We start from the raw sequence: 11,328 nt of genomic DNA on the forward strand, positions 1-11,328 counted from the left end.
CATGTAGGAAGTTTGTCTATTTAATCTAGACTGCAATCATATCTTGCCCGTGTCATGCTCCAATGCTTGGACAGTGTTTATTTTGGTTTATCACATCTTTAAAGGTTGAATCTAACTGACTTTTCCTCCTGTTGCATTAAGTGTGTAGCAATTTGGCAGAAAATAAACTCCCTTGCTTTCCAGCTGGTCCTCAGAGATCAGAGAGGCTGGGTGTGCCTGGACTTAATTTCTGATTCGAGCTGATTTAGTACTACTAAGTCTGGTCAGGTTCCCAGATGCAACAATAGCCTGAGTTACACTACAAGCCTCATCTCATTTGCTAACAGATTCAACAGTTGTGAGGGTTACTGATTCATCACTGTAAGTCTGGTTGAGTTCAATAAGAACTTTCATGAACACAGATTCACCAATACCACAGTTTATTGGATAATTGATAAATATACTAGACTTGCAAAATACAAATGTACAGTGCTATGTAAGTGCTCCCAGTGCAAATCTTACCAAAGAAGCATCCCTAGTTTTGGGAAGAGAGAAAAACAAGCCCACTGACTTGTCTGTAAAATGGTTGCATTCTCATCCTCTGTCAATGAAGATTTCAAATGCCAATATATACTTTTGGGAGAAGTGGAAGCAAGACTGTGACCAAATATTCTGTTACTGCCATCATTAATGGGGGACACAGAGCAGCCACTTATATGTAAATGAGAGATATCAAGAGTAACAAAGAAATTACAGACTTTGCATCTTGCACAAGGAAAGTACAGAATTGTGACACTTTAGCTTCTCTTCCTCTTCTACCTGGCTGACTGAAAGTAAAAGGGTTATCTGTTTCTGCTTGATAACGCAGGCCATAATGCCCAGAGTAATCCCTTATGGAAATCCCTTTACCACATACCACGACATATCTCATGGCTGTAGGCCTCATTCCTACACCTTCCCTGTTTTCAAGGAAGAAAGGCTGCTGGACTTGTATGTGCAGCAGCTGCCAGTATTGCCATCTGTGACTGCAGGTTCTGTGTCCATGGCTGGTGACAGCCAGCACTTCATGGTCTGCTGTGGTGTGCGTCATCAGATGCAGAATAAATGGTACCTGTGTGATGGAGTGACATGTCTCGCATTGCAGAGAGTCTCTATGGTTTCCCTACCAGCTCTCTGCTATGCTCCATGGGCACTTGCCTTGGCAAATGATCCTGGCCCTGGGGTCCATTGGTCTGCAGTAAAAGATGGAGATAGGCAGTTTCTGGGATAACATGGGCCATTTGGTTAGGATAGACACTCCTTGTTTTTTCAGACTCATAACGTTCTTTACATGCATAAAATGCTGTGTCCCCTGGGGGAAAAAAGGAAAGGAAATACCAATGTATGCCTCCTGAAACTTATAATCCTACCTGCACATCCATCCATGGTCAGTGTGTGACTAGGACCCCAATTTAGCTGTATAGTTGGCCTGACCCAGTGTGTACGTGAAATATTCTCATTGCATTAAACTAATACTTCCGTATTTCCTTGGTTTTAGGTATCTCGTGCAAAGATGTCAAATGCATTGCCATTTATCCTGCTCTTCATATTCCCAATGCTGCTGTCAGGGGCTTGGTTTCCCAAAACTTTACCCTGTGATGTTAAGTCCTCAGAAGGCACTGTGACAGTGGACTGCACTGATCGGCGCCTTACAGAAGTCCCCAGAGGGATCCCTGGAAATGTTACCAACCTCACCCTGAGTATTAACCATATCCCCCACATCTACCCAACATCCTTTGATCATCTTGAAAACCTCCGGGAGATTGACTTCAGATGCAACTGTGTGCCTGTCAAACTTGGCCCCAAAAATCATGTGTGCACTAGCAGACTGAAGATTGAGACTGGTAGTTTTGCTGCCCTGACAAGATTGAAGTCATTGTATTTGGATGCAAACCAGCTGGCAGAAATACCCCGAGGTCTTCCTGCTACTTTAACCCTGCTGAGCCTGGAAGCAAACAGTATCTTTTCTATCCATGAAGCCAGCTTCTCAGAGCTAGGAAACATAGAGGTATTGTATCTGGGACAAAACTGTTACTACCGCAATCCATGCAACGTTTCATTTGAAATTGAGAAAACAGCCTTTCTGGGGCTGAAAAAGTTAACAATACTATCCCTGAAGTCCAACAACTTAACACATATTCCACCCAATTTGTCATCTACTTTAAAGGAATTGTATATTTACAACAACATGATTCAAGTGATTCACGAACAGGATTTAAGTGGCCTTTCCAATCTAGAAATTCTTGACCTAAGTGGCAATTGCCCACGTTGCTATAATGCCCCGTATCCTTGCATTCCTTGTCCCAAGAGCTCGATTCAGATACATTCAAAGGCTTTTGACTCCTTGGAAAATTTAAGAATTTTGCGACTTCACAGTAACTCTCTTCAGAGCATACCCAGCAGCTGGTTTAAAAACATCAAGAATCTCAAAGAACTTGACCTCTCCCAAAATTTCCTCATGAGGGAGATTGGAGATGCTCAGTTTTTGACATTTATCCCCAGCCTTATGCAGCTTGATCTGTCCTTTAACTTTGAAGTGAAGGTGTATTCTCCCTTCTTGAATCTTTCTAAGACATTTTCTTCTCTCTATAACCTGGAAACCCTGAGGCTCAAGGGCTATGTCTTTAAAGAACTGAGAGCACAAGATCTACGTCCACTGCTCAGTCTTCGGAATCTAACCATGTTGGATCTTGGGACTAACTTTATTAAAGTTGCAGACCTGACAGTGTTTGAAGAATTCCCAGCTCTTAAGTTCATTGACCTCTCAGTGAATAAAATTTCTCCTTCTTCAGGGGAAAGCAACTTCTATGGATTTTGCTCTAATCCTGGCATTTCAGTTGAGCAATACAACAGGCAAGTACGACAAGAGATGCATTATTTCAGGTATGACGTGTATGAGCGAAGTTGCCGTTCCAAAGACAAAGAGGCTTCTTCCTACCAATCTATAGTTAAGGAAGATTGCCTTAACTACGGAAAAACTCTGGATTTAAGCAGAAACAATGTATTTTTTGTTAACCCCTCAGACTTCCTGGGACTTAGCTCTCTCAAATGTCTCAATTTGTCAGATAATGCAATAAGTCAAACTTTAAATGGAAGTGAATTCTCTTACTTGTCTGGATTGAAATACCTGGATTTTTCTAACAACAGGGTTGATTTGCTACACCAAACTGCTTTCAAAGAGCTAAAATTTTTAGAAATTCTAGATCTGAGCAATAACCAGCATTATTTTCTGGCAGAAGGTGTTACTCACGTGCTTAGTTTTATGAAAAACCTAGCCCATCTGAAGAAGCTGATGATGAATGAGAATGACATTTCTACCACTATTGATACAGGAATGGAAAGCCAATCTCTTCGAATTTTAGAATTCAGAGGAAATCGTTTAGATGCTTTATGGGTGGACGGCAATGCTAGATACTTGTCCTTCTTCAAGAATCTGACCAGCCTGGAAGAACTGGATATTTCCTTCAACTCACTCAGTTTTTTGCCTCATGATGTTTTTAAAGGAATGCCTCCTAGTCTCAAGATCCTCAACTTAACAAATAATCAACTGAAGAGTTTCATCTGGGGAAGCCTCCCCTCTCTGAGGAACCTAGTAACTCTGGACCTGAGCAATAACCTTCTGACTACTGTTCCCAAAGAACTGTCCAATTGCACCTCATCACTCCAAAAACTGATGCTCCGAAACAATCGCATTCAGCGATTAACCAAATATTTTCTCAGAGGTGCTTTTAAACTGAGGTACTTGGACCTCAGCTCAAACAAGATTGAAATAATTAAGAGATCCAGCTTCCCTGAGAATGTCATTAACAACCTGGAGATGCTGCTTTTGCATGGCAATCCTTTTAAGTGTAACTGTGAGGCTGTGTGGTTTGTCTGGTGGATCAATCAGACACAGGTGACCATTCCTCTTCTGGCCACAGATGTGACCTGTGCTGGCCCAGGGGCACATAAGGGAAGGAGCGTGGTTTTCTTGGATCTGTATACCTGTCAGCTGGACACGTCGTATTTGATCCTGTATGCTCTGTCAGCTTCAACCGTCCTTGGCTTTATGGTGTTCACAGTGATGAGCCACCTCTACTTCTGGGATGTGTGGTATAGCTACCATTACTGCACTGCCAAGCTGAAGGGCTATCGGCGCTTGTCTTTACCAGATGCCTGCTACGATGCCTTTATTGCCTATGACAATGAAGATGCAGCTGTGAATGAGTGGGTGCTGCAGGAACTGGTTGAAAGGCTGGAAAACCAAAAAGCCAGGCAGTTCAATTTATGCCTGGAAGGAAGGGACTGGCTCCCAGGACAGCCAGTCTTTGACAACCTTTCCCAGAGCATTCAGCTGAGCAAAAAGACCATATTTGTGCTGACCAACAGGTATATTAAAAGTGGCAGCTTTAAGACAACATTTTACATGGCTCATCAGCGGCTTCTAGATGACAAAATGGATGTCATTATCTTGATATTTCTTGAGAAGGTTTTGCAGAAGTCCCGCTATGTCCGGCTGAGGAAGAGGCTGTGCAGAAGTTCAGTCCTGGAATGGCCAACTAATCCTCAGTCTCAGCCCTACTTCTGGCAGTGCCTGAAAAATGCCATAGCTACAAGCAATTCACTGGCTTACAACAAGCTTCTCCAAGAAACTGTTTAGCTTTACTCTCCCTTTTAATATTGTTATGATACACAAGATCAAAATCTCCTGAGCAAAAGATTCTGAACTTCATTTGCAGAAACTGTCAAAGCAATGAAGATAAACCTGTTTGATGTTATACCCCAAAATTAAATGCAGAATTACTTCGAAATCCAATAATTCACTTGTACTCTGACAAGTTTGAACAGAAACTGTTGCCAGAATAGATGTTTAATTGATATACACCTTGTTTTGCACTGATGGCTGCACAGCAAAGGAAGATGCTAAAATGGGAAGGTATGTGAGACAAAGTTCAGTAGGGCTTGCAATCTGATTTGTGAAAGCAAGGATGGGGAGCAGGACAGCAGACAGGCAGAGGAATAGACACAAAGCAGGTGGAGCAAATCAAGTAAACCAAGGAGGAAGTGAGAATAGAAAAAGAGAGGAAGGTAAAAAGTAAAAAAGAGAAAGTGGAAAAGGTGGTAAGAAAGGAGCAACATGCAGCTATACTAGAGCATGGTGGAAGTTCAGAAGCATTTACTGCTAATTTCCAAATAATTTATTCACTTTGCCTTTCATCTGCCTCCTGGGCTGTTGGCTGAGCTGGCTGCTCCATGAAGATTTTAGGGCTCCTCTCTAATGTTGTATTATCAGTTTGAGGACCTTTTCCACCCAAGCCCTGAGTGACCACCCCTTCTGTATTAGCTGGGTGTTAGCTGCTCCAGCCAGAGCTAGCGCCTGAGGACATACTACCTGTCCCCAGAAGAAAATATAGACAGAATTTGGAAGTGCAAAGCATGTAAGATTAGGTCACACAAGGAAAGCATCCTTCCCACTGTTTCTTCAGCTGTGCTGTTGTGCTCCTGAGCAGCCTTAAGACCTCCTTCATCTCCTTGTTCCCCAGGCAGGTCCTTCTCCCACAGCAACGGATGGGCCACCACTAAACACTTGAGATAGGAATAGGTCTGACTTTGAGGACATCCTGAAAAAGGGAAGAAACATAAACACCTGTGTCTGCTCCCCACTCTGTTTCACAGTACAGACTCATTGAACACATGACAGTATTTCAAATGAAACCTTTTTTAAGGGCAGCCTAAACTTCTGAGCATGACATAGGCAGGTTCTTGGCTTGATGTGATGATGTCTGTTTTGGGAGAAGCAGCACGTTTTCACCTTGCTGAGTGCTTCTGCCTGCAACAGTCTGGGCAGCTTCTCCCCTCTTGCTCAAAGCCCTTTTTCTTTTCTGGCAACTTGTCTTGCTGGCATCTCTGGTTGATGGGGAACTGTCACTGTTAACTGCTTTAAACTTGTTTATTTCAGATGCCACCTGCATTTCCTCACCTCAATGTTATGACTGGTCCTTTCTTTAGGTAGCTCCTTTTTTATTTATTTGTAGGCAACAAGACAGAAAAAAAAAAGAAACACAAGAAAAGAAACTTCATATAATAATATTACTGATGAGAAGGTTTTTTCCTATCAGTTTGTCACAACATTTTTATTGATTGAATACAGAAGTAGGAAAAAGATGAGGACCTGGTTAAAAACTGGGAGTTTTACAGTTAAATTTTAATAACGTGTATTTCTAGTGGTTTTGTTTGTAAGCCTTAACAATCTGTGTCTCTAAATATGATGACAGATCATGTCACTCTCTCCATAAGGTAATTCTTGAAACAGGAACATCTATCCCCCAGTTACTCCCACACCATCTCCCTCTGCCTCCCCACAAAATGTCTGTTTGAAGCAGATCCTCTTTTCTCAGCCTCACTGATTAGGGCAGGAACACCAGGTCACTTAGCCTTTCTGAGGTTGAGAGGAGAGGTACTTTATCCCCTTCTGTTGAGGAGCATGCACAGTATGGGTATGAGATGAGTAGCAATGAGTATAAATTGATACTGGTATTAAGGGTGCTGACTAGGAAAGGTATCCTCCTTAATGTTCTTCATCAATTGCTACTTCCTTACAGAAATTGTAACAGACCATGGCTAGACTTGGTATTTAGCCTATGCAGACCGGAAAGACCACACATGGAATGGAAGAAGCAGAAAGAGGAGAAAGGAGGAATATTGGCAAATTAATTGAATTTTTACAGTGCTTGTGGAATTGGCAGGAAAAAATATGCTATTTACATTACTAGCATTAGTAATTAGGCACAAACATAATAATCACTGGAAGTTGGTAAGAAACATCTATACTTACAGCACAGGTTTATATGACTGTAAAATCCTCTCTGATCACTTTGATCTCTCTGTTTTTAAGAACTGACACACAAGGAACTTGCAGCTGCCTCCCCTGTGAGAAAAACTTATATTTGAAGGGACTTCTTAAATCAAAGCAGGTCTGATTTCAACACAGCTTGTTTAGTCTCTTGTTCTGCAATAAAATTGGGGTGCCACGTAGCAAACATGATATTCCATAAAGGAACTTTATAACAGCATCTTTAAAAATACACTGTGTAGTAGATCACACTGGGGGTCAACAGGCCCTCTAGAACAGTGAACCACTTTTAGTTTCTAAATATTTTTCTGAATATTTTCTTTCATTTCACAAGCTGAGTTCTAGTCGCACTGTCTTAGCTATGTGGTTTATTTATGTCATACTCCCCATAGTAATATCTGCAACTCTGGTATCGTATATCTTACCAGTATTTTATTAAGATTCCACAAGAGTGAGAAGGCCTGGAAGTATGTGTTGCTTAAAAACACATATGCCCAGTCTTGTATTTTCCTACAGAAAGAGTAGTTTTCAACTAAAGAGCAAAATTGTCAATGAGTCCTTTGTGAATATGCCTTCTTTTTCTGCCACAATTTTTTATGCTTTTGCTTTGCTAACTGAAGAAATAATTGAAATGTGATTTCTAACTGATCTCCCACAGTGACAGATTACTTTCAGTGTAGAAGAACAAAGGGAAATTTCCTGAAATATCAAACAAGAGAAGTTTTAGCTTATATTCTTGACTGGTTTCCAGATGGTTCTTTGCCATAATTGAGAATATTTGAGGTCCACAAGTCTATATGGAAGGATTACATTCATACAAGGTTATGCTCCTAAACATTGCAGCTGAGTCCTGCATTCTGTTCATAATAAAATTTTTTAACCTAATTACCTTGGTCTAAGACTTATTTTTAGTTCTGGTATTAACTTAGGAAAAACTTAATCACTAAGTCATGTTGTTGCTTATCTATCCTGAACTTCTATTCATGATGCAAAAGAAAGAACTTGCAAAGTAAGAATTTTATTGACCCTTGCTCCTTTGGAAAAAGAAATGTCAAAGTCTTTCCATACTTCCCTGTAGTTTCTCACCTTGCATGTTCCTCTCAGAAGTTCCTCAGCATCACTGTGACAGAATGTATTTTACTGTCCTAAAACCCACCTCAGGCAGCAGTGGCACCAGTTCGTCAAAATCCCAGAGCTTGACTATTTGTCTTTGAAAATCAACCAGAAATTTGGGCTTCTGCAAGAAGCAGAAGGAGAAGTGATGTATAGCCTGTACTTAATGCCAGAAAACTTACACACCAGTGTGTCAAAGAGGTGATGAAAAAGGGAGCAGAAACTAGCAGCTTTATCTTCCACCCTTGTAAATATCACTGAAACCACCTTTTCTGTTGTTTTACCCAGGGTATCTTTTGCAATTCCACAAACGACCCATTCTAGAATCTGGCATGAGAAAAGAAGCCCCTTATGTGTGTGACTATCTTGGGGTTTGGTTTTGATGTGCACCTCAACTGGATCTGAAAAGAGAGAGGGAAGAGTGAGGATGCTGGCATGGACTGTAGGTTGGCATGTTGACTCAGCCCAGCGATGTCTGGGAGAGGGACACACTGCACTTTGAAGGATAGCTCAAAGTTTTGTAAAGATTGGACAAACATGTCCTAGAATAAATTATTCACATAAAGAATAAATTATGAGACTACTTTAGTTGTCTAATACTTATCTTCAACCCTACATATCCTATTTTCTCACTTGTTGCAAGGAAGAAAAGGAATCATGTTACAAGCATGGGCAATGTTTTCTACGACATTTTTAAGGGCCAGTATCAATACTATAAGATACCCCTCAGACACAATTGCCTCATGCATTTAAGGAGTAATTCAAAGACAACAGATTCCCTCTTGGTACTGCTTCCTCCCAGAACTCTTCTTCGGCTTCCCATGGATGACTGTGAATGAAAACCTGCTTTGGTGTGAGATCCAGTCCCAGAAACTGGCTGGCAGAAATGCTAATTTTCTGGAGTACAAACATATTTGGGTTTGAATTTTCTTGAGACTGATGTAGCTGTATGTGTGCATATGCATGGGCTCTGAGGTGTGATGTGCACCCTCTCTGGCTCTATCCCGGGTCCCAGAAATCCTGACATCAGGGGGGCAGCTCTGCAAGTGACAGGGAAAGAGGAGCAACCACTTCTGCAAAGAGGAGCTGTGATGGAGCTCGGCTTTGCAGCAGCTAAGTCCTTCTGATGCTCTCCCCTTTGATCAGAGACTCTAATCCCAGAGTTGTTACATATATGTATAGTGTATACGTGTGTGTGTGTGTGTGTGTGTGTGTGCGCGTGTGTATGCATATATACATACAGACACATCCAAAAAACATTCTGCTTAAAAAAACAAACCAACCAAACCAAACCAAACCAAACCAAAAGTAATTTTTAATGTCATGGATCACAGCAGGATCCTATAAACAACCCCAGTTTCAAATTTTTGTCAACAGGATACCAAAACCAATAAATCTCACAGAAAGACTGTGGTTTAAGTATTGAAAGGAGAAGAAAAACCCTCAAGAAACGGCACTTCTAAAGCAAGCTAAATAACTAAGAGCACAAAAGAAACACATTTTCTCGAAAATCTCCTACAATTGTTAGGAACAAAAAAGTTAATTTACAATCCCAGTCTGGCACTGTTCTTAAAAATTTTTCTACATTAGTAATTTTACACACAGTGAGTGATTACTAATGTATCCTGAGAAAATATTTCATTCTCTTGGATAGGTCAGTTCTTCTTTTCAAAAAGAAAAATAAAAGCTCTCCTTTTCTAGTGTCTCATGGAAAGGCACTTCAAACTAGTGTGGATGATAAAAGGACTGGAGGAGCAACAAGGGAAAAGAGCAGATGCTCCAATTGCCCATTCTGTGTGCAGCTGGACAGCAAGCCAACATTAAGAGGGAGAAGCTCAGAGAGCCAAAACCCAAATCCTTCCACAAGCAGCTCCCTCTTAACCAGGAGGAGCCAGGCTGACCCCAGGGAGTTCCAGGGGAGATGCCCTACCTTCTTTATGATCCTGCAGTGAGGGTGGGGGAATGGTGCTAGAAAAGGATAGTGTCAATGCCTCCACCTTGTCCAACTCTCCAATTTAGACTGTCTTTTCATGAGACAACCTGCTGCAGACTCACAAATGCTTTCTAATATTGTTTCCTTGGGAAAAATAAAGCTCACAGCTTTGGCCTCCAAGCTCAACCATGTTCTTATACCTACCTACACCGATTTTTCTGATTCTGCTGCAGGGCAAAGGGCTCAGACAGGACTTTAAGGCAAACTTGGCGTAACAGAGCCTAAGCCTCACTGGCAATCCTCTTAACTAGCTCTCTTTGTCTGGAGATAGGGTTGACATTTCACTGAGTGTAACCTTGAGAAGGATGACCAGAGACAGTGATTGAAGGACACAGGAAAGTCTCCAGACCCAAAGACCATGTAAATGAAAGATTAACTAATCAGGATAGCATGCAAAGAGCATTTAATACCTCATTGCCTTGTGAATTTATTAGGTTCTTTCCCTCTTATTTCCAAGTCTTCCTCTAAGTATCCTTAACTCTGATTTTTGTGATTTGTTATACACTGAATATTGTGCAGGGAGGGAAAAAGTCTAAAATTATATTAACTCCTGTTCAGAAATTCCTGATAACTAAAATAATTTATAACTTCTCTCTCCTTCTCTCCCTCTCCCTGTCTTGTCTCTCCCTGGAAATATATTGTTATGCCTACAGCAGAGCACAGTAGCTGTTGCACTGTAGTTATGCAGTGCAACTGTTTTTCAGGGACAGAATTAGAAAATTTCTTGTAGTATAACTGAATGGAAAATGCATGTTTGCTGAAAGAAACATTACAAATGGGAGCATGAGATGAAGGGATTGAGTGCACCTTGGGCAAATTTTCAGATGACAGCAGCCTGAGTGATGCAGTTGGTGCTCCTGAAGGACCGGATTCATCCAGAAGGACCTGGACAGGCTCAAGAAGTGGACCCATGAGAATATCTTGAGTAAGGCGGTGCGGTGGTCGGGGGAGAGGTTGCCGCGTTGTCCCAAAAGCATCCCGGGCAGGGGGTTGCTCCAGCGGTGCTGCTTAGCACACTAGCAGGCTAACTCTCACACCCATGCAGATGGACACATGAAAGCACACACACTCAAGCTGGATAGCTCATGAGTTACCAGAGGCAAAGAATCAGGAGGTGTCTCCGTACAGAGTTCCATGGCCGAAGGTTTATTCCAAGCACGCCATGAACGTACAATGCAGGTCCAGAGTTTTATATGGGAGCAGGGCGAGCACCAGAGACCAATGGTCTGAGGGTACATGGGCAGTACACAGGCAGGACTAGGGTAGGGGAGCCAATGGGGAAACTCTGGGGGAGTGGTCAGGGGCAAGGGCCAGTGGGCCAACCAGACAGACCAAATCTGCACAGAACCACAAAGCCTGGTGGGGGAGCCTT

General features: G+C 41.9%; 1 protein-coding gene across 1 annotated transcript; it reads left to right on the forward strand.

Moving 5' to 3' along the window:
* Nucleotides 1–853: 853 nt before the first annotated feature.
* On the forward strand, nucleotides 854–4,657 carry LOC309570838 (toll-like receptor 7; the record flags this gene model as incomplete). The annotated part of the gene is made up of 2 exons (XM_082277850.1): nucleotides 854–988; nucleotides 1,517–4,657. The coding sequence occupies 2 exons, from the start codon at nucleotides 854–856 to the stop codon at nucleotides 4,655–4,657; spliced, it is 3,276 nt and encodes a 1,091-aa protein (XP_082133976.1).
* Nucleotides 4,658–11,328: the final 6,671 nt, after the last annotated feature.

The sequence above is a fragment of the Coloeus monedula genome (assembly GCF_965178545.1).
Source record: "Coloeus monedula genome assembly, chromosome: 3".
Lineage (NCBI taxonomy): Eukaryota > Metazoa > Chordata > Aves > Passeriformes > Corvidae > Coloeus > Coloeus monedula.